The sequence below is a fragment of the Urocitellus parryii genome, chromosome 1, assembly GCF_045843805.1.
Source record: "Urocitellus parryii isolate mUroPar1 chromosome 1, mUroPar1.hap1, whole genome shotgun sequence".
In the NCBI taxonomy this organism is placed as follows: domain Eukaryota; kingdom Metazoa; phylum Chordata; class Mammalia; order Rodentia; family Sciuridae; genus Urocitellus; species Urocitellus parryii.
The window spans coordinates 99,875,573-99,899,439 of NC_135531.1; the positions used below are offsets into that span (position 1 = coordinate 99,875,573).

Consider the following 23,867-nt stretch of genomic DNA (forward strand, 5'->3'; position numbering starts at 1 on the left):
AAAACAATCCTTACTAACTCAAAGTGTATTGTCTGTGCCTCACACAGCTGAGTGGCTTTCCTCCCAGGTCTCTCCTAGGCCTACAGTTCAGGTGTCACTGTTGCTGTCACTTTTTTTTTTTTTTTTTTTTTTTTTTTTTTTTTTTTTTTTGGTACTGGGGATTGAATCCAAGGGTGCTTTGCCACTAAGTCACATCTCCAGCCATTTATTTATTTATTTATTTATTTGCTTATTTGCTTATTTGCTTATTTATTTATTTATTATTTTGAGACAGGATCTCCCTAAGTTGCTTAGGGCCTGACAAATTTGCTTAGGGTGACCTCAAACTTGCAGTCCTCTTGCCTTAGCCTCCTGAGTCACTGGAATTACCGACATGTTCCACGGTGCCTGGCCAGCTGCTGTCATCTTAAGCTCAGCAGGAAGGCGCCCCTGCCAAGCTCACACCTCTGGTCATTGGCAGGATTTGGTTTCATCAGTTCACTGACTGACGGCCTCAGTTTCACCCCTGGCTCTTGGCTGGGGGCTAGTTTCTGCTCTTTGTCATGTGAACCCTTCCAAAAGCAGCTCATGTCACAGCAGCTGGCTTCATCAAGTGGATGATTAAAAAATAAAAATAAAAACAGGGAATCATAGTCTTTTATAACCTAAGCTCAGGAGTGATGCACATCATTTTTGTCAGGTGTCCTGTTGTGAGAAGAAAGTCACTAGGTCCAGTCCACACTCAAGGGCAGGGAATTCTGAGGTGGGTGTCAGTGGGAGCCACTTTAGGAGCTGACCGCTGGCCCATAAACCAATACATTGAAGGCCCTGGGGATGAAACCAACCATCGTATCTCTGAAAACAATAAATCACCAAATGTTTATTGAACATCTCTGGGCCAGACACTGTGGTAAGATTCTGGGATACGGTGACGGATGAGACATACAGTTCCTGTCTACAGGGAGCTCATGCTGAATGAGGAAGTTCAACATCTTAAGAAGAGTTAACCACTCTCTGCTCTCTTCCTTTTCTGACCCCTATGACTGTATTCTCTAAATATTCATTTAAATATCTGGCTATCTGTGAAACAAAGATGTCCTGGAGGGAAGATATTATATTTCTTTCCTATTTGTGCCTGGTTGCGTCTTTCATATGACCTCACATATATGAAGCCTCCAAAGATGTAACATCTCAAACCTAAAAAAAAAAAAAGCAGGCATGGTCAATTCTCTACAAACCACTTATACCTTAGTATAAATGAATGATCCTAATCTTCTGGGAAATAATCAGGATAGGGGAAGACGTGCTTGGGAGCTGGGTAGAGGTGATGCTAAGGAAACTGTACAAAGAGGAAACTCATAGTGTTTAAGGAAATTAAGTGGACTCTAGTTTTATCAAGGCATGACTTAACTGCCCCCTTCCTTCCTTCTTTCTCTTCCCAACCCCAACTCTCAAAACAATGAGGAGGTTCTACTAAAGTTCCAGGGTCTCCCTAAGTTGCTTAGGGCCTCACTAACTTGCTAACTTCTTTTTTCCCTCTGGATTTTACATGTTCTTTAACACAGGCAGTAATTATATGCCATAATTTTGACACTGACATAACTCTATTTCTCTCTCACACATAATTGCATGAATGTGAACTCTCTATAATTACTGTGTTTAATTAGAAAATTAAGAGATGCAACTAATGAGGACAGGTGATAAAAACAACTGTGAACATTTCTTTCAAATTTACTTTTAGCATAAAATTCACTCCGGTTAAGCTCTAGTGAACCACAGAATTTTTTTTCTTAGAAATGTCACTAGTGTTCATCCCAAATGAATATATTACCAAAGGGATTCATATTTGTAGGAGACTTAGAATTTTTTTTAAATCATCTTCCTTATGACTTAAGCTTAATTGATGCTTTTGGCCAGGTGAATTTGGAAGGTAAATTATAGGTCACAAAGTTAATGCTGAATACAGTTTTGAAGAGGAGAAGGGGAGGGACAGGGGAAGAATTGGGGCATGAAGTTAACCAAATTATGCTATGTGTATGTATTCCATAATGCATTCCAATATTATATCTAACCACAATGCATCAATTAAAAAATAAATAGAAGACAGACCAATAGAGTATAAAAGATGATCAAGGAGGGAAGGGGGAAGTGCCTGGGATTGAAATGGAGAAAGTTATGCTATATATATATTTATGAATATGTCAAAATGAACCTCACTATTAACTATAGCAGTATAACGATAATACACTGAAAAAAAGGCTTCTCGTGCTGACAAAAATCTATCTCACAACAAGCATCCATTGCTTATTTAGGGAAAAAAAAAAAAGTTTAAATTGGCAACTCACTCTTCATGGAGATCTTACCTGAAAGTCAAAATGAAAACAAGAAAAAAAAAAGTAGAGGGCAATGGCTTAGACCTAGAGACTTTGCCTTTCTAGCCCCACCAAATCTACAAGGCAAGCAAGGAGGGAAACACATTGCCATTGCACACCACAAGTGTCTTCCCAAAAGGGTGAGTCTTAGAAAGGACGGCCCCTGGGCTCTACAGATCTGTGTGTGTGAGGGGCAGATAGGCCTTGAGGCTGAGCCACAGTTGGGAACCAGGGCCAAAGACATGAGCTACTGTGCTAACAAAATACTAACAGGAGTAAACTAAGATGAGAAGGGAGGCGAGACCAGCAGCCTGGTTCTGTGGTTCCAGGGAGCAGCACAGTGAGCAAAACAAGTCTTGCAACGTGTTCACATCCTTGTGACTCAAGATCAGCCTCCAAGTATATGCCATTTTCAATGCCATTCATTACTTCCATGCCCAGGCATTGTTGAGAACCACAGAAAAGGCCCACTGTTTAGTTTGGATGGGTGTGGCATGGAAAGAAGCAGCATGTGTGGGACCAAGAGGTGATCAGTAAACTGAATGAATTTTATTGTTAGGATGGTTTGGGGAGTTGGTAAATGTAAAGTGCTTAGATAAGGGTCCTGCACAGTAAGGTGATATGTGCTTGTTAAATTGGGAAATATATTGCATATACAAACACCAAATTGAGCCCAGCTAAACTGGCTAGCAGAGGAAATGAAAATCACCAGACTAAGCAGCAATGGTGTTTTTCACAAATTGAGGCCAAATTTGTTTATTATGCTGAGGCATGAGACTTTAATACCAATGATATTGGGGTTTGTCTTGTTTTGTTGATACTAGGGATTAAAACCAGGGATGCTTTACTACTGAGTTACATTGCCAGTCCTTTTTATTTTTTACTTTGAGACAGAGTCTAAGTTGATGAGGCTGATCCTGAACTGGCAAATCCCTGCCTCAGCTTCATGAGTTGCTGGGAGTATAGGAATGTAGTACTGTGCCTGGCTCGTTTTTTATTCTAAGGACCTATTACAAATGCCTACAACTTACTAGAAATCCAGTGAAAATTGTTCCATGAATAAATCAATGGATAAATGTTGAATTTTTAAAGACATCCATTCATTTTTAAAAATTGTTGAATTTTAAAGGATATAAATTATTTTAATTACAGTGTCATGATGGTTTTTAATCTTTATTTTTTTTCCCCTTGATCTGAAGGGATCCTTGTCATCCTGGGAGTAATAGTTGGCTAAACTTGCACCAATACTGCCCAACCCACTGGCAAATGTTCGTAGGTCACAAAGTAGGAAGTGGATAATTTAGTGCAAACTTATTTCTACCAGTAGGCAAAGAACCAGACATCTCCCTTCACCCCCACTCGTTTATTGCAACTTTATTTAAAACAGGTAAAAGTTAGAAATAGAACAATATCCATCGACAACAAAGGGGAATGAAAGGAAGAGAAAAGAGATGGGAATAGGAAAGACAGTAGAATTAATCAGACATAACTCTCCTATGCTCATCTATGAATAGCTGATCAGTGTAACTCCACATCATGTACAACCACAATGGGATCCTCATCGGAATGGGTTGCACTCGATGTATGTATAATATGTCAAAAGACACCCTACTGTCATGCATATTCAAAAACAAAAAAAAGAATTAATTTACAATCCATAGTACATGCATATAATAAAACACTCTGCAATAAAAAGAAATACTGATACATGCTTGTATGTAGATGGATCTCAGATATGTACATGTGTCTATTCTGAGCGAAAGAAGTTATGTATACATATATTGATACAATATTTTTTACACCAAGGTTTAAAACAAAAGAAAACAATCAGTTAAAACAGTGGTTGTTTCATGAAAATTTAGGGCAAGATTTTACTCAAAAGGATAGAAGGGAAATTTGGGGGGTTGTGGTAAAGTTTCATCTCTTTATGGATTTTAGGATTACATACATGTATGAATTCATTAATATGTGCATAAAGCAAATGTGCTCTTATGATTCTCATACTTCATTTTATGTATCTCAAAAGAAACAGTAAGCCAATATTTAAAATAAGTTGATATTATGCTGCAGTATTTAGCATAAAGTACACTAATTAATTAAATAATGAATAGAGAATTGGACACATGGTAGGTTTCTGAACAAGTGAACAAGAAAGTGCTGATTATTGATTTAGGTAGAGTCTATCAATATTTCCTTTTTCCAGCTTTTTTGTTGAAAAATTTTAATCACAATATAATGTTGGATATAAATATATAGTAAATTCATACAAAGAAAGTGTGAATGAATAATGCTAGACCCAAGTTAAAATGTATCTAGATGGCAACAGAATTTATGATATAAATAACTCCTTCTGATATCGAAAATACTTTATAATAGTATTGTGGGGTAGAGCAGAGACAATGTTATATTTAGAGGTATATATTTGGCTTTTTATTCTTTGAATTGTATATAAAACTACTTTAATCAGAATAGTGTATGAGGACCAGTTTCATCAGTTAAATTCTACAAATTTAGTTTTATGTACAATGAATGCTTTTTTCCTTAGGCTTCAAATGAAATGCTGTCTAATTTGGTTCTTGTTCACTTGCACACGTATAAGTATTTTTTATTATTTATTCACAAACAAATGCTTAAAATTTAAGGATTAATGCATAACTAAATAAATGTATACTTCCTCTTTCTTAGTATAGAATGAGTGGGTATATACTTTAGGGACACTGAAGCTGGCTACTAGCTTGGAGAAGATAAAAATGTTAATTCAAGGACAATTGATATTTAATATCAAATACAAATTGACCTTTATTAATATTAGATATTTCCGAGGTTATTTATTAGTGAATGGTTCTTTGGATAATAATGTAACCCAACATTGTCATTTTTACAATTGCAAAGGGTAAATTAAGTGATATTTAGCTTTCTGCATTAATTAGAACAGGAAAGTGTCTATTTTTCTTAAGTGGAATTTTATTATAATAAGTCTGTTTTAGAGTATCTTCTATTTTTATTTTATCATTGGTTATTAATTTCATTTCATTATAATCCAATAAAATGCAAAGTATTATCTCTATTTTTTTGTATTGGCTAAGAGTTGCTTTGTGGCCTAAGATAATCATATATTTTAGAGAAGGATCCATGTACTGCTGAGAAGAAAGTGTATTCAGTCACTGATGGATGAAATATTCTACATATGTCTGTTAAGTCTAAATTATTAATTGTTTTCTTTAGTTTTATAGCTTCTTTATTTAGTTTTTGTTTGAAGGATCTATCCAGTGATGAGAGAGGTGTATTAAAATCACCCAGTATTCTTGTGTGTGGTCTATTTGATTCTTGAAATTGAGAAGAGTTTGTTTGATGTATGTAGATGCTCCATTGTTTGATTCATAAATATTTACAATGTTATGTCTTATTGATGTATAATTCCCTTAAGCAGCATGAAATGTCCTTCCTTGTCCTTTTTTTTAATTTGAATTTGTTTCTCCTTTGACTGACTGTTCTTCTAGTATAGCTCCTCCCTTTGCTGCTTTTCACTTTTATTTTCTATTTCTTCTTCATGGAATATTTTATAGAGTATGTTTTGTAGTGCAGGCTTTCTAGTTGTGAAATGTTAAAAGGTTAACATTTGTTTATCTTGGAAGGTTTTAATTTCATTGTCATTTCTGAAGCTTAATTTTGCTGGGTATAGTATTTTTGGCTGGCATCCAGTTTCTTTCAAAACTTAATATATCTTATTCCAAGACCTCCTAGTTTTGAGGGTCTGAGTTGAGAAATCAGCCGAGACCCAGATTGGTTTCCCTATGATTGTGACCCTATATTTTTTCTGGTAGCCTTTAAAATTCTACCCTTATTCTGTATGTTAGGCATTTTCATAATAATGTGCCTGTGTGGGACTATTGTAATTTTTTATATTTGGGGTCCTGGAAGCCTCCTATATTTGATTTTCCATTTCATTCTTTGGGCTTGGGAAATTTTCTGATACTATCTCATTGAAAAAAATGTGCATTCCTTTCATTTGTATCTCTGCACCTTCATCTATCCCAATAAATCTTAAATTTGGTCTTTTCAGATTATCTCATACTCCTTGGAAGTTCTGTTCATGGTCTCTTAACATCTTTTCTCCAAAGTCAACTTTATTTTCAAGATTATATGTTTTGTGTTCATTGCCTGAAACTGTCTTCCAAGTGATCTGGTCTGTTGTTGATGCTTTCAATTGAATTTTTAATTTGGTTTATTGATTCGTTCATTTTGAGGATTTCTGCTTAAATTTTTTTTTTCAGAATCTCTGTCTCTTTGTTGAAGTGATAGTTCACTTCTGGTATTTTCTCTCTGATTTCAATCTTTTTATCGTTCTTTATTCCACAGATCAGTTTAACTCTGTACATTCTAAATTGATCTGAGGTGGTAGAGTCTCTATTCTGTGGACTTATAGTGTCCCTGAAGATTTCCAGTACCTCACTATTTAAAGGGAGACAAATAATAACAACAACCAATGCAAACAATATACAGCATTAAACAAATACCTCTTACTATGATTATAATGTTAATTATCACAATAAGCAGAAATTATATGATCAGTTATTGCAAACAATAAAAACAACAAGTTTGCAAAAGGGTTTACAATTTCAAGTGGTGGACTGGGAGAGAACAGAAGTGATGTAAGATGTAAGGATTATAAGGGAAGGGGAGAGAAGATAAAAGTAAAACATTAAAGGAAGAGTGAAAGAAACAACAATACAGATTGGCTGTTAGCAGAAGAAAAGAGAAAAATAAACAATATTTCTAAATGTAAACAAGGGAGAGGAAAAAATATATAAAAAATAAAAATTTTAAAACTTAGAAATAACAATAAGAGAATGCAAACAAAATGAAAATATACTAACCAAAATCCTAATCCTCAAAAAAACTTATTCGTTAAAAATAACTGACTTCAAAAATGCTCAAAATGAAGCCCAGCATGGTGTCACATGCCTGTAATCCCATGGGGTTTGGGAGGCTGAGACATGAGTGAGTCCAAAGCCAGCCTCAGCAACAGCAAGGCACTAAACAACTCAAGTGAGACTCTGTCTCTAAATAAAATACAAAATAGGGTTGGGGGTGTGGCTCAGTGGTCGAGTGCCCCTTAGTTCAATCCCTGGTACCACCCAAAATTAAAAGCTAGAAATGAGAAAAAATAAATAAATTTGTATAAATGTCCATGAACCACTAAGTTCACAATTAAACAGAGAAAAGAAGGGAAAAAAAGATCTCAATGAAAAGTTAAAGAATTTTTTCCATTGGAGTTCAAACTATTCTCAGCTTTCCTTCCCAGCAGTGTTAGGTGGGGTGGTCTGGAGTGTGATGCTGGCCCCACCCTCAGGGTGAGATTGTTGGAGTGAGAGAGGTAATTCCATAAGTGGAACTCCTGGAGGCAGGTTTTAGGCTTAGGTAGGCTTCAGGTTCTTCACCGAATGCCAGTTTATCTGGAGATTTTAAATCAGTGCACTTCCAGGGCCCAGGAATTGTCATTCCATGCAGGAAGACTACACCCCTGATCATCCCTGGGTTCCACTCATGGAGTGGAGGAGCCAATTCTTGGTTCACTCCTTCACCCTTGCTGAGAAGCTGCCTATCTGCTCTCTTGGCTTCATGCCATGGAGCAGCCAGGAAAGTGACCTTCTCTATTCCACCATCTTGAAACCAACCAGGTATGTATATCTTGCATACAGAGTCATAAACAATATTTCTGAATGTAAAGGACAGTAAACAAACCCTGTGGTTCCACCTTGTAAATACCTCTATAGTCTCTATAGTTCAACCACTTTTACCCTGCCAGGCTACCATTCACTGCCATCAGGATCATAGCCATAGACCCTAACTGACTTCCATTTCCACCATTGCCCTAGAGCATCTTCTCTCAAATACAGCAGCCAGAGTGGCCTCGAAGAACAAATCAGATCACAATCCATCTCTGCCCCCAAGGCTTTATATGAGTCTGAATCCAATCAGGAAGACAGAACCTTCTCTGGATATTTCAAACAGAGGGAATGTATTATAGGATTTGGTTACAAAGATTAGTAACTGCAGGAAGCCACCACCACCCTCGGCTGGAGGAATAAAAGATAACATGGTGTTACACCAAACCTATAATCAGAGCCATAAGAGTGATTCCTGATGGAACCAAGCTGCGGGACCCAGCCCTCTCACTTGCTGCTGCTGCTAGAGCAGCTGCTCTGTGGGAAAGGCAGGCAGGAACCTGGTCCAAAAAGAGGAGGGCTCTTCCTTTCTCCCATCTTGCACTCTCCCGCTGTTATCTCTCATTGGCAGACCCTGACAGGAAGCCATCATCAAGGGAGTCTAGGAATTGTAGTTTGTAGGTCTCCTGCCCCAGCATTCAGGGGCGAGTATAGGAGAGTACATGAGGTTGACAGAGAACAGCCCCTGTCCAGAGCAGCATCTCACAGTCTCCAAGGCTTCTGCAAAATAGGAAAGCATCCCTCACCCAACACTCACAGCCTTCCCCTCTGAGATCCTTTCCACCTGTCCCCAGGTGCACACTGCACCCACACTGGCTTCTTTGTTGCTCTCCTTTCTAGGAGTCTAACACTTGCCATTTCCTCTGCCTAGAATGACGTTACCCCAGACACAACTCACTCCCTCTGCCCCATTAGGCCTTTACTTAAGTGACACCTTTTCATCAATGCCCCCCTGGAAACTAGAACTGAACCCGTGTTCAAATCTCCATCTCTCCCACTGTCTTATTCTTCTCTCAACTATGTATCCCATTCTAATATACTGGACATTCTTTTGTTCTTGTATTTATATTTATATTTTATATTGTATAAACATTTTTCTGTATTATATGTTACTATATATATATATATATATATATATATATATATATATATATATCTTCCTGCAGTTACTATATATATATATACATATATATATATATATTTAAATTTGTGTATTTAGTTATCTATATTTCCCCACTGAAATGTAGGCTACACAGGGGTGGGAATTTTGTCCATTTTGTCTACTAAAAAATCCTTGATGTTCAATAAAATAAATATTGTTGATAGTCAGCAATTAACATATTGTATACTTAAAACTTGTAAAAGGGTAGATATTAAGGGTTCCTGGCACAATAATAAATAGATAATTTCTCAATGAATAAAACAAATGTAATCCTTAGTAGATGTATTTATTCTGAGTTTTTTGTTGTAGTTGTTTTGTTTGGTTGTTTCTCTTTCTTTCTTTCCTTCTTTTCTTTTCTTTCTTTTTTGTACCAGAGATTGCATCCAGGGGAGTTTAACCACTGAGTCACGTCCCCAGCCCTTTTTATTATTTTATTTTGAGATAGGGTGTCACCAAGTTGCTTAGTTGCTGAGGCTGGCTTTGAACTCTTGATCCTCTTGTCTCAGCCTCCTGAGCTGCTGGTGAGGTTTTTAAGAATTATAGTCACTTAAGAGCAAGGGTAAGGAAGAGAAGATAATAAGGCTCACACCTCATCTGTAGAGACTCTCTAAGCCCACTAAGGTAACTGGAGGTGTCACTGAGTGGTAGAGTGTTTGCTTGGAGAGTTCTGGGTTCAATCTCCAGCACACACGTGCGCACACACTCACACACACACACACAGCCAATTAGACTAGGAAGGTGTCCCTCCTATGTACTCCAAATGTTCCCTGTAATTATCCCAGAAATTGTCACACTCTATTATAATTATCTGTTGGGTATCTGCCTCCTGCACTGCAACTCTACAACTGTAAGATCCATGCAACACCAAAGGGCTGGTGCCTCTGGGCAACAGCATACATCAAGGACCTAGCAGGACTGTCATGCAGGCATGTGAGGCTCCAACAGTATTTGCGGTCAAATGTTAAACCAGAATACCATATAAAGGTCTCTGAACACCACTTCTTTCCCTGGTGTTCTGAAAAGGCAGAGGAGTCGACAGCTATGAGAATACATACAAAGAGGCAGGAGGTAGTTAAGTATGGAAGCAAGGGAAACTAGAGACCAGTAGTAAGAAAGGGCAAGCAAATAAAATGACTGCAAAAAAAAGTTTTCATGCGTTTTATTAGAAGTATTTATGTTGCCCCCAAAGCATTCCATTGCTGAAGTATTTTAATAGCTGGATATTAGAGATTAACAAACAAATCTTGAAAAATGATTAAGTTATGAAATTAAAATCATCATAGAAAAGTAATGGGTCTCAATAGATAACAGATTTTACAGTGTTATTCTCAAGGGACATGGGGAATGGATGTTAGGGCTACAAAAAATCATTAACAAAAATGTCTTTCTAATTTAATAACAAACTTTAGGAGAAAATAATCCACAGTATGTGCATCTGTAGACAGTAGAAATATAATTGCCTAAAATCATCCTTGCATAGTTTTTCTCCTAGAAGTTTTCCAATAAATATCTACAAAATATCTGTCATCTTTTATGTAGACATTGTGGCTACATATTAAACTTAAAATAGATCTGTTTATTTGGTAAACCATTCAGGAGCTGGAAAAAGTCCTATCACACACATACTGGAGCACCAAATTTATCATAAATAGCTTCGACTTGGCTTATAACTTCAGTGGTTAGAGGCACTCAAAATGTCCCATCTCATCTTGACCTGAGAAGTAGTCCTGCTCACTGCCTGCATGGGTGCTACCTAAGCAAAGCCCCCAGGAGAGACTTTGGAAGGACAAGCCTCCTCAGCTTGCCTATCTCAGGGATGAACATCCTGTTTTGTGGTGGCCTGCTGGAGTGTTCAGTGTTGGCTCTCCCTTTCTTCTGCTTAATTAGAAATTCAATTTGACCAATGACAATTTCAGATGTATTATAAGCAACAGGAATTCAGTTCATCAGAAAGCTGCTTTTCGAGTCCATGCTTACCACATAATTTTGCAAAATACCTCCCAACCAGAAAATAATTTCAACCTGCTGCCTGAAGTGTACATTTATTTGTTCACTGGTGCAAGGTGAAAACTGAGCTAAATCAAGTGAGATACGTGCACACATCCCTGAAAGGATAATTTTAGAACAGGTTTCAAAGCTGACTCTGATTCAAAAATGCCCCTGCTACTTAGACCCACATGGAGATGCTCCCAGCCTCACAAAATGTCACTGAATAATTGAGTTTTGCTAACGGTGGAAGTGATTACAGCTGCAGTGGCTTCCTTGCTGGGAGAGGCAGGAGGAGGAGGAGGGGACAGTTTATTAGAAATAACTTTAGGGAGAGTACAATAAAAGCTGACATGCAAAATCCACAGCTATTGATTGCAAATCTGGCAAGGCTGCAGGCCATTCTCATTGCAGGCAGGGCACCTCAGGGCCCGGTAGGACTCCTTAAATCTGTTGGCCAGCATCGAGAACTTGCTGCCGTGGCACAGAGAGCAGGTGGCACTGCCAGAACCTCGGCAGTGAAAACAGTTGTCCTCGGGAAGTTCCCCTTCCTGCAAGAGACAGGCCAGGGTTTAGTTATAGCAGCAAGTTCAGGTTTATTATTCACATGCAGGTCTTGGCAAAGGCTGGGACAAAATTAGAGAAAAAATACTTCCCACAAAAGCCCAGTGATGGCCGGAATACAGGATAACAGCAGTTTTATCAGAGAGGATTTATCTGGTGAACATGGGCTAAGACAGCATCCTCTACCACCATGACTGGCATTCGTAGACTTCATGTTCTTCATCATGCCTGTGAGCATCTGACGTGTTATTTCTGTAAGTTCCATAAGGGCAAAGACTTGATTTTTCTCACTGCCAAATACTAACAGTGAACCCTTGTGGCATGCCTGGTTGGTGCCAGGTACAGTTCTAAGAGCTTTTTATGTATCAATCCATGTAACCCTTATAACATCCCAGTGAGATAATATGAGTGTTTCAGATAGAAACATGAGATACTGAGAAGTTAATTGACAATGGTCACACACACAATTGGGAAGAAGAGGAGGCAGGTTTTGATCCCAGGGGACTGATCACCAAAGTTCCAGCTGCTAGTGACTATGTATATGGACTTCACTGTAGTCTAACAGTAGATGACCCAAGAAAGATCATTTTGTGGACTGAGAGACTGAGTGGACAAATGAATAAATGAATCAGTGTTACCAGCCTTCAAAGCTTAGCTATCATTTCTTGGCATATTTTATTCCTCTTTGAGAACTGTGTAAGGCCTGGTGATTAAGAGCTCTGGGCTTAGGAGTCAATAGACAGAGGCTATTGCTTGATAGCAGCTGTACAACTTGGACAGTTCCCTTCATGTTTCTAATCTGTTTTTCTATCTGTGAAATGGGAATGGGAATGCCTGAGTAGCTGGGATACCAAATTAGAGAATATGTATAAATGCAATATTCTCTGGCATTCCGTAGATTCCTCATAAAAGTCAGTTTCCTTCGAAGTCCTGCCAATAAGTCTCCAGTCCTTGACTTTGACTCTAAAGAAAATATACCTGGGTGATTATCTTGCTCTTCCCCTAAGACATCTCAAGGAAACCTGCAATTTCACACTCCTTATAAACTGTGAATCTCCCAAGAAATAAGGGGTGATACCAGACTGATACCAAGTCAGTCCAATAATACATCCTGCCCATTTCACGTTCAAACATTTTCTCAGATCCATCCCTTTTTCATCATCCCAGAACTACAGCACCCAGCCCAAATGCCCACCCACTTTGGCCTGAATTCATATGGATCTGCCTCTGTTCCCTCTGGTGAGGACATTCTCCCCAGCAAAGCCCGTCTCATTAAGTTTGCTATAGTCGAGATCCTCACCCACCCACACCTCCAGAGCAGAGGCCCTGCCCACTGCCATCTGCACTGCCCCTGGCTGCAGGTCTCCTGCTCTGCTGAGTGCACCCTGCTAGCCAGTAGGCAAGTGCCCTGGGACAGCACCTTCTTACCACCACTTCAAGGGCAGTGTCCATCCCACTGTTGTTCACATATTGGTGCCAAATAAACAAACACAACAACAATGTCTAAAGAGCCTTTCCTGTTCTTAAACTCTAGGAACAAGACAGCTGGAGTCCATGGGGCAGCCCTAGCTCCACCCACCCAACACAGCTTCCTTTATAACCTGAGAATAAAAATAATTTCTGAAAAGAGAGACAGAAGTTTTGAAAATATCTTCATGATGTTGCAATGTGCCTAGGAGAGATATTAAATTTTATTTATTCTAGACTTAGGGAAGGGAAGAGGTTACCCAACCCATTATATTTGTGTACTCTTGTTAATATTTGATTGACATGATAAGCGAAATAAACCAATCCCAAACAACCAAAGGTTAAAATGTTCTTTCGGATGTGCAGATGCTACCTACAATAGGCAGCAGAGGGGTTGGGAGGATGTGGGGGGAAGAGTGGGGAGATGGGGATGAGAAATTCCTCAGAATGAATTGGACAAAACTTTCCTATTGTCATATATGAATACAGGACCAGTGTAACTCCACATCATGTACAACCTTGAGAATGGGAAGTCATACTCCATGTATGTATGGTATGTCAAAATACATTCTACTGTCATGTTTAATTAACAAGAACAAACAAAAAAATTAAAAAACAAAAAATTTGATTGTTGCCATATTTTAATATATGAATAATGAAGAAGTTCCTTATCTTCCTTTAAAGTATTAAAAATAAATATACTTGCATATATATCTATAGAAAAAGAGAGAGAGAGAGAGACTGGAAATTGAGCACAGGTCTTCATGCGTGCTAGGCAAATGTCCTATCACTGATCTACAAACCCAGCCCTGTATATTTATTTATTTATTTATTTTTGATACAGGATCTCACTAAAGTTGCTGAGGCTGGCCTTGAACTTGCAATTCTCCTGCCTCAGCATCCTGAGTCTCTGGGATTATAGGCTTTTATCACAGGAACCTGCTCTGTTTAGTCATTCAACTAATTAAACAAGTATTTAATGAGCCTATATGTCATATAATACATATAAAATACATGCCTCTTTCTTCTTTTCTCAGTATTTTAAAAAATTCTTCTCAGTAAATAATTAGCAGCAGGATATAGAGCATAGCTGCATAGTGAGGCTTAGATTCTAGACTCTAGCAGAACCACTCAGCCTACCTTTCACTCAAAGGCTATGTGGCTTTGACAATGGCATCCAGCACCAGCCAGAGCCTGCACGGCAAGGTGAATGCAATCATAACATTGGCAGAGATATGTGCCAATGGCTTTAATTATCTCTGGCAAGTTACCTAATCTCTCTGAGCCTCAGTTTCCCCCCGCTGCAGACAGACCATTGGTAATACCTGCCACTCAGGCTCCTGTCAGTATGAAAGGGACTAAGGAGCACTGGGCATGATACCTGGCAACTGTGAGCCCTGTATAAATAGCAGCTGGTATTATTATTGTTACAATTATCATCATCATCAACAACATTATTATTATCTCAAAGGTGAGATCACATAAAGCATAAAGAAACTCAGACGATGTATATTCTAAAATCCACTGAGCACAAAGCCAGATTTTTCCCTTGTACATTTAACTGTGTCTCGATTCAATTATTCTTCTCCTTTTCTTTGATAGTTGATGTAGAGGTTCAAGCGAGGCCTGGCTTTCAGCCTTGCCCTGCTCTTTCATCAGGCTCTCACTGCGTCCTGGTTCCATATAACAGAACAAAGAGTCTCTTGGTCAGAAGGGGTTTCTTGATGTTCTTTGACCCTCTCTTTTAGAAGAAAACTTGTCTGGGCATTTATTGCATGAGGGATTGGGCAAACAAATAGCAATTTAAAGCAGAGTTTAAAGGACAGACAAGTGAAGTATAACCTTTCACGGCAACCGTCTGCCTGCACAGCTCTGCCCTAGTTTACAGCACTACAGCTAAGAAACACGCATCCCTCCAAATTGAATTTAAAGGTAATTGTCATATCAGGCCTGCTGTTGCCTTCCCATTTAGGCCTGCAATGTGACCTGCATTTTACCATTTCTAGCCCTCTCCCCCACGGCCCCCCAAAAAAGAAAGTGCTCCTAAAGGTGGCAATATGATAGGAGAAATAGTAAAATTAAAATTTTTTTTAATTCAGAAAGTAGAGCTTCGATTACAACTTTCAGTCGTCTGCCTGCTACAGCTCTTAATAGCTCTGCACAGAAGACAAGAAAAGGCAATGACAGAGTATTCCTCACCAGCTTGCGCATTGGTTTTAAATCTCAATATTCTTTCAACAAACATTTAACTAAACATTTGCTGAGCATGGACTTTATGCCAGTCGTTACTTTTTTGACACTCAAACCTCTATGTTGCACCCAGCATAAACATGGCCTCTACCATCATGGAAGCCAAATCAAAAGCCAAAAACAAAAGTTAACCAGATTAGCACACACAAAAAAATTGCACTATGGAGAGGAGTGAAGAGTCCCCCAACTGATCCATGTTGGAGGGATTTATCTTCATGAAAGCCTGAGAATTTTATCCCTCTCAGGGGATGATGTTCCCTCCCTGATCCCAGGGGCTGCAGGCAAGGTGGCAGAGAACCTGAGGAACATTCCAGGCAGACAGGATTTGCCTCTGGTAGAAAAGAAGAAAAGAACATATGAGGGATGGTTCCATGAGCAGTGTGTCAGGGTAGAGAGCATGAGGAGAGAGGTGTGAGAGATGGGGCTGAAGAGGTCAGCAGGCCCTTCCGAGCTTTCTGTAACAAGAAAGGAGTCTTGGTTTTATACCAAGCAAGGAGAAGATACCAAAAGCTTTGGACAGGTAGTAAGTTGATGAAGTGGGTGACAGAATCAGATTTTCATTTCAAAAATCCATTGTTAAAGGTGAGATCAGGTTGGAAAGAGACCTGAGTAGATGCCAACAGAACCTTGGGATCTTTCTCTGGAGACTGGGTAGCTGGGGCTCTGGGGGAGGGGAGGGAGATGGGAAAGCAGGAGAGAAGAAAGTGGACGCTGGAGGAGTCGTGGAAAGGTGGGTGGACTCGCAAGGTGAGAGAACTGAAGGGACAGGGGGTCTTTGGCACCTTGGCTGTCACTTTGAGGCCAGTTTCCACTTTCTTACTCTCATCACCTAAACCCTCCCAGAGTGGGATATTCATCACTCAGCTTCCCTCACCAACTCATGGGAGGTGACAGGGAGTTCCACAGAATGCTTTAAATTGCAAGAAATGGAATCTAAGAACAAATTCATTTTCCTGCTACCCAAGATTTTACTCTCTTAGCTTAGATTCATCAAAATTGACTCCCCACTCCAAACCTCATACTGTGGATTAAAGAACACTTTCCTCATCCCTCTCATCTGAGCTTGGCTGATCAGTGGTGGCCCACGCACAGGGCTGTGGAGGGAAAACATTGCAACTGCTTTTTATATTATATCTGCTTTTTATCTAAAAATAGGCCAAGAAATTAAGCTTTAATAATGTTCTTAATGACATTTTTTATAGTGATATATTTGTTTGTTTGAGACAGGGTCTGGCTAAATTGCTGAGGCTGGCCTTGAATTTGTGATCCTCCTGCTTTAGCCCCCTGATTAGCTGGGATTACAGACGTGTACGTGTACCACACCCAGCTTCTAATTTTTAATAAACCGGTTGGCACTGGTGCTCTCACTAGGTCAGGCAATCCCTGGACAAGTGTGGTACCCAAGAGACCCTGGAGTAGGCATGACCTTCAGAGTTGTTGACAGTAGTGCCTCAGCTGTCAATTTTATTCATTTTCAACATATTGCTTTGTATTACAGTTTAGTTGGGCCTGGGATCACGGATTTACAAATATTATTGCTTAGCATTAACTAAACTAGTCTGCAAAATGGACTCCTGGCTTTATGCAATGTCTTCAAGGAGACTGAATCGAGGATCACAGCGATAAGAGAAGCACAAATGAACCCAGGAAAAGAGGAAAGAGCCGACTTTTCTTGAGCTTTTAAAACTAGCTGTTCATAAGCCACATTGCACAGTGAAACCAAAAAATACATAATCATATCTCAAAAGAAGTATGCCCCAAAAATTTAAATTATGAATATTTGAAATATGGATTTATATATATTCTTTGTTCTATGATTATTGCTAACAACATACCATTAAAATATAACAAATACTAAAATGTCTTCACATCTTTAACATTTAGACATTTTGGGTATTCGTATTCAAAAGTTTTGACTTAAAGAGTGCATAATCAAAATGATTCGGACAGCTATAGGGTCAGCCCCGAGTGGGACAATCTGGCCCTCTGACGCACCTGCATGTACTGATCATGAGGGAATGGGCTCTCCGTCTCTGGCAAAGGCCCATTGTTCTGGTCCCTGTCTCCATAGGTTTCTTTTTTGCTCATCAGAGACTCTTCCTCAGCCACTTCTTCTTTCTGGAGAATTTTCCTCATGAAATCCCTCTTGTCCATTGGGGTTCGGATGATTTTCAGGTTATTTGTGTAGATGATTATCTTTCCAAAATCTATAATAGGTGGAGGCTAGAGAAATGGAGAAGAAACATGAAACAACCTTCACCACCAATCGCCAAATACAGGGTTGCAGAAGCTGTCCAACACCCCAGGAAGTAGGAGAGAAGGAATTTCCAACATTCAAAGATTTTGACCACATCAGACCCGGAGTTATAGTTCATTCCACACCTTGTTTACTTTCTGTGAAAGCTATGAAAACGAACCTCTTCCTTCTTGTTGATGGTAACTCTCAAAGCTAAACTACTCAGAGTGCCAGACTCTGGAGAGCAGGGTCTAGAGCTTCTGCACACAACAGTCAATGCAGAGCTGGGCACAGTGGGTGCTTAATAAATGCAATGTAACACTTTTTTTATTCTATGTAAATATAGCTCCACTTTTTTGTATGCATAGGCAATATCAGCAGATACCATTTATTGAGCACTATTGTGTGCCAGATGTTATTGCTAGGCAGTTTACCAATTACCTTACCCCTCTGCAAACATCCCTATGAAGAAGCTTCCACGTTTTACAGGTGAGGAGACTTAGTCTCAGTGGGGTTAAGTACTTTCCAAGGTGGCAGTTACTCAGGTACTGTGCCTGGGATTCAAACCCAAGTCTGTCCTCCTACAGCCCACATTCTTAACACCTGCCCTGCACTAATTGACAAGAATTCCCCTTTCCCAATTGAGGATTGATGTAGCTACTCAGTTGTAACCTGTTTTTTGATAATCCATATAACATGAAAATATTTCACATCAATAAATATGCTTCTAGAGCATCATTATCAATAGCTCATGTTCACTTGCATGGGTTTAGCTTATGTTAGTTAATAGTTTGCTCAGGAACTCATTTGGGCAATACCATAATGCAATAAAAGAAGCCTGGAGGATAGGGTGTTGCTTAGGAGTAGAGCACTTTCCTAGCACAACCGGGGAATAACTGTCGAGGAATTCCTTGATCTATCCAAAGTTAGGACAGCATCCAATCCCGATTCTATGGCAAGCTGCATCGAATCCCAATTCTCTGGTCCACCTATTGCGAGGTACAGGGGAGTTGGGTACGTCTCAGAACTCCGGTTTACTCAATTGCCAATGGGCTGATATGCAGCTGGGAGGCACCACCACAGACAAGTTATTTACTAAAATACGGAAATCCCTTCACACTGGATGGTAAACAGGTATTTTCCTGAGACTCCTGAGTGCCCTCCTATTATCCAGCCTCCCTTCAGGAGCCTTGAACATCCCAAAATCCAGTGGGTAAGAGTTCATTCTTAGAACCCCAAGTCCTGGGACCCTGCCCAATTCTGCTGCCTTCCATGCTGGTTGGGTATGTCCCTGTTGTTAAATATTTTGATTCTGATCCCTGGGGCTAATGATATTAACTCCTGTAGATGGGAGGTGGTATAAAAACCATAAAATAGGTTTTTCAAAAGCTGGAGGAACTATGCTAATAGTGGGCTTTGCTGTTTTTGCTGTTATTGGGAACTGTTCTTCAGTGGTGCATGCACACTCATGCTACATACCTAAATGCCTCCATGAAATATTTCCCCTGCTTACAAAACTACATAAATCAAATCTACTTAGATGCTACCGTTGAGCAGTCCCCTAATTAAAACCTTCATGTATTCCGCCAAAACCCTACTTGAGCCAGACTTCAGTGTTCAAGTTCCCTTTTTTGAAGCAGTGTGGAGTTTTGTGAAGCTCCCTATCTGGCCCTTTCTCTCCCTCTAGTTGAGGGATCATGTAGCAGCTTCCTTTTCCTGTGTCTTCTGCACACTGGACTCCTATTTCACACTCCGGACTATCAGTTTCCCACCATCAGAAGATAAGGACAGAGGAGCTTTGGAAGGTTCCATTTCTACTCCCAGTGATAGCCAAAGAGGCTCAGTTACGAGGAGCCCTTTCACATCTCAAGTCGTCTTCTTTTCATTTTCTTTTTGGAAGGCAAAACTCTGAATATGTGAAGAGCATCAGGGATCATCTGCTCCAACCCCAGCCTCTAAGCTGCATAGTCAGTATTTTTTAATATACTCCAAAGATGGAAGATCCCAAATCACCTTGAAGGTGTGGTTAAGTTTCTGTCATGCTGATAGCCACATTCTTCCCTGTGTCTAAGGAAACTCCCTGGTGTAACCGAAATTCTCATTATCTGGTTACACCCAGTTGCCCCTGAGGAGCAGCCACTTTTGTATGAGAGGGTCAGGATGGGGTCAGAAATTTATCATTTCCTTCCACAGCCCAGGATGGCCACCTGGTGGGTAAACATTTGTAAAATACTTCGGTGTCTGTGACAACATGCCTAGAGATTGTTATTCAGGTATTATTAAATCTTTCCATTGCTGTTTTTTAGATGCAGAAATGCCTTATTGGGTAGTAATAATGTGATGGGCTTTGTAGGCAAATCTGATTCAAATTTTATCCAAATATTGTTTGACAACCGTGCGAGACATGCAAGCTTTTAATCCTTCTGAACTTCTGTTTTCTCAATTTGTAAAACTCTCCTAGAAATATCACGAAGATGAAATTATATAGTACGTGTGAAATGAGTTTCAGTAACTGTTACTTCCCTTCTTTTCTGCTTCCACATTTTTGTGAACCTCAGTTTTAATTCCTTAAAATATTTAGATTAGTTTACAGCCACTTTCTCCACCCATCACATAAAATAAAAAATAATCAACATTTCTTTGATAAGAACCTGCTTTTTATTGCAATGGTGAGTAATATTTTCTAAAGAGATACAAGGTGCAGGTATAATGCTAAGTGCTTCATGTGTGTTCTCTTTATTAATCACAATAACTGCCCTGTAAGCAGGTACTCACTTCTACTGCCCTCGTGTCATGGATGACATTGAAGATCAGCAAAGTCAAGTAGAGTGCCAAGCTCACACTCCAAGTGGGTAGAAATGGACATCAAGCCCAAGTTTGAATGACATCAAAAGTCCTTGCTTTCAGCGGGGTGCAGTGCCACATGCCTGTAATCCCAGCAGCTAGAGAGGCTGAGGCAGGAGGATTTTAAGTTCAAAGCCAGCCTCAGCAACTCAGTGAGACCCTGTCTCAAAATCAGAAATAAAAAAGGGCTGTGGATGCAGCTCAGTGGCTAAATACACTGGGTTTAACCCCTGGTATTTAAAAACAAAACAAAAACAAAAACAAAACTTGTTTTATTTGCATTATTAGTATTATTGTTATTGTTGTATAATATATATATTTTCCATTTCAACCATTTCTAAGTGTCTTAGAGTTCAGTGGCATTAGCACATTCACATTATTGTACAGATAACACCACCATCTATCTATCTGTCTGCAGAACTTTTTCTTCTTTCCAAACTGAAAATCTGAATTCATTAAACAATAACTCTCTTTTACCTCCAGCACCTGGAAACCACCATTCTTCTTTATATCTCTATAAATTTGACAATTCCCAGTTTCTCTCGTAAGTGGAACCATACAGTATTTGTCTCTCTGTGACTTGCTCCCTTCACTTAGCTTAATGTCTTTAAGACTCATCCGTGTTGTGGTGTGTCAAATTTTCCTATGTTTTAAAGGTGGAATAGTATGGCCTTGTTGTGTATGTACTATTCATCAGTTTATTCATTCATCAGCCAATAGACATTTAGGTTGTTTCCACCTTTAGCAGCTGTGAATTGCTATGAACATTGAGGTACAAATGTCTGTTCAAATTCAAAAAACTTTTATTTGAATCATTGCTCTTAACGACTACCCGATGTGGTCTCCTAGCCAGTAGTTACTAGAGATTATTTTACAATTGGATTTGCTATTGAAAAATCATGACATTCCAGTTCTTGTCTCCTTCTTTTGCATGAATACCACATTGACAAACTTTCTCAGTAGGAGATGCTACACAAACCCATCATGGCCCCTCCAACCCAGAACCTGGCTAAGATTGGGATGTGGCATTTGATTAGGAAACAAAGAATAGAAAAGATAATGAACCCAAACAGGAATCCTCTAGAGTACTGTTTTAACCAACTGAGCTGTGTGGCCATGAAGACTCATTTATCAGGTGTTGTAAATCCATGTCAAATCACAGATTTACAGAAATGCCAAATTTGGCATATGACTTATAAAGCAGCCCAAAATTGTCTACCATGGCCTTGTATGAGGTTTGTATAAAGTATGGCTTTTTAAATTCTAAACCTGCAAATATAGCTTAAGATATAGCTTGAGTCCCTAGTAATAAGTACACAATAAATGGTAGCTGCCATTATTGTTGGTGTTGATGTTGGTATTGTCATTGTTGTTATGTAATGATCTTGTTCTTAAAAAGGAAGATGCCATAAGGCAAAAAGCATGAGACATTAGAAGATCTGGATTCTTATTCTGACTCTGTGCCAAGGGACCCTGTAATACTGAGTGGGTCCCTCATCAACTTGGCACTTAGCTTTTCTCACCTGCACAGTGGGAATGACCTTAACATTCTCTCCAAGATTATGGCAAAGATCCAATGCTATAGAGACAGAGATAATATGTGATAGCACTTAACAATGTATATGTTACTCTACTAACATAAATATTGAAAAGAAGCCTGGTAATCTTTGGTAATTGTGGACATTCCTATAATTATACTGTATCAATTACAGCAAGTCCAATACATTTGTCTACAGTAGATGTAGTCTCTATTCCCTTAGGAAATGAACAATAAAAAATGATTAGGAAGTAATTATCTGAATTTCACACTTTAGAGATGAGAACATACCCTGGTTTGTCATTTATTAATAACCTAGACACATTGTATAATTATTTTTAATGATGAAAAGAAAAAAAGGCATCCATGGTCCCACTGGCACAAGCATGTACACATCTTCTACAAATTTTGGCATCTGCAAGTATTTTCCAGGTTCTTCTAGCTTAAAAGAAAATCGTGTATGGGCTTTTGATTATACATGGTACTAGAGAATATAATTGAAATTCACAGATACAATGCATGCTTCAATTGAACTATTAGCTCAAACGTCTCCCCAGGTCACATCTCTGGTTGATTTGCTTTTCACCATCTCTTCCCAGGATTCCAACTAACCAGAGTCCATGCTAATGAGCAATGGAAAGGCAAAAATAATAAAAGACAAACACTTACAAAGCAGGCAGTAGGAAGGTGACAGCAGGAAAACAAGACTTGGATAAACCGCAGCTGAGAAATCGGCTGTAGTAAAATGGGCACCTTCAAACACTCAGCTCTTTCAGGAAACAAAACGACCCACTGCTGCATAATTTTCTAAAATGGCAAGTCTGGCAACCTGAAAACCACTGCACCTCTATTTAATTTACACACTGAGAAAACTCAGCCAAAGACCCAATTACAAGGTATTACCCTGGATGGAATTTGAACGCTATTTATGCTCATTGCACTTTCCAATGAGTAGTCAACAAGCATGTTATTTTTGTCCCGGAAATATTATTCTAATAACAGCTTGGTGCATCTATGGCTCTGGATGGTAGCTGGTGAGAGCAAGAAACAAATCTGAAGCATTTAGGTGTTTCTCTAGACACACTGCAGGAAGCCCTACCCTTAAAGCTTATAACCACGCACAATACCAACCTTATGGTCATTCGCCTTGTAATCATTGAACAGAGGCTGGCTGCCTGCCAAAGTGTAGGCATCGCCCTCTCTGAATACACTGATCCTCTGAGCAGTCAGCTTAGGGGAGTACAGCGAAGGTTTGGGGGCTTCCCCAGACCCATAAACACCATCCATTGGCTCAAGGGACTCCTGGAGAAAACTGTGAGGGTATTCTTCCTTTGGCGACTCTAATTCCTGCCCATCCTCAAAGACCTGCTTCAACACTCGACCACTGTAAGAGGAGGAGATTTTAAATCGTACTTTCCGGGGTTTGTCGTCACTCTTCTGATTCAGCTTCTTCTCGGGGTCCTCCATTAGCAGAAAGTTCACCCTGTGGTTTTCAGGCTTCCGGGCAGCCAGTGAAACTTGGGCTCTAAGGAAAAGGCATTTTATTTTCTCTCCTCCTGCATATGATTAATTCAGGTTGGTGCTAGTGTATGCTCAGTTTACAGCAACTGACACCCGCACATGAAATATTGATGGAACCTCATGAAAAGGCAGGGGACCGTGGGCTTATAGAATGGATGGAATATAAGACAAGACTGGTTCCCCTCCTAATTCAAAGCTCATCCATAACTTCACCCAACCC

At 39.3% G+C, this 23,867-nt stretch overlaps 1 protein-coding gene across 1 annotated transcript; it reads right to left on the reverse strand.

The window, feature by feature from the left end:
* Positions 1 to 11,596: 11,596 nt before the first annotated feature.
* On the reverse strand, positions 11,597 to 23,593 carry Grxcr2 (glutaredoxin and cysteine rich domain containing 2). The gene is made up of 3 exons (XM_026384463.2): positions 23,258 to 23,593; positions 17,505 to 17,732; positions 11,597 to 11,779 (listed from the first exon to the last, which is right to left on the reverse strand). Exons 1-3 carry the CDS (start codon positions 23,591 to 23,593, stop codon positions 11,597 to 11,599), a joined length of 747 nt encoding a protein of 248 aa, XP_026240248.2.
* Positions 23,594 to 23,867: the final 274 nt, after the last annotated feature.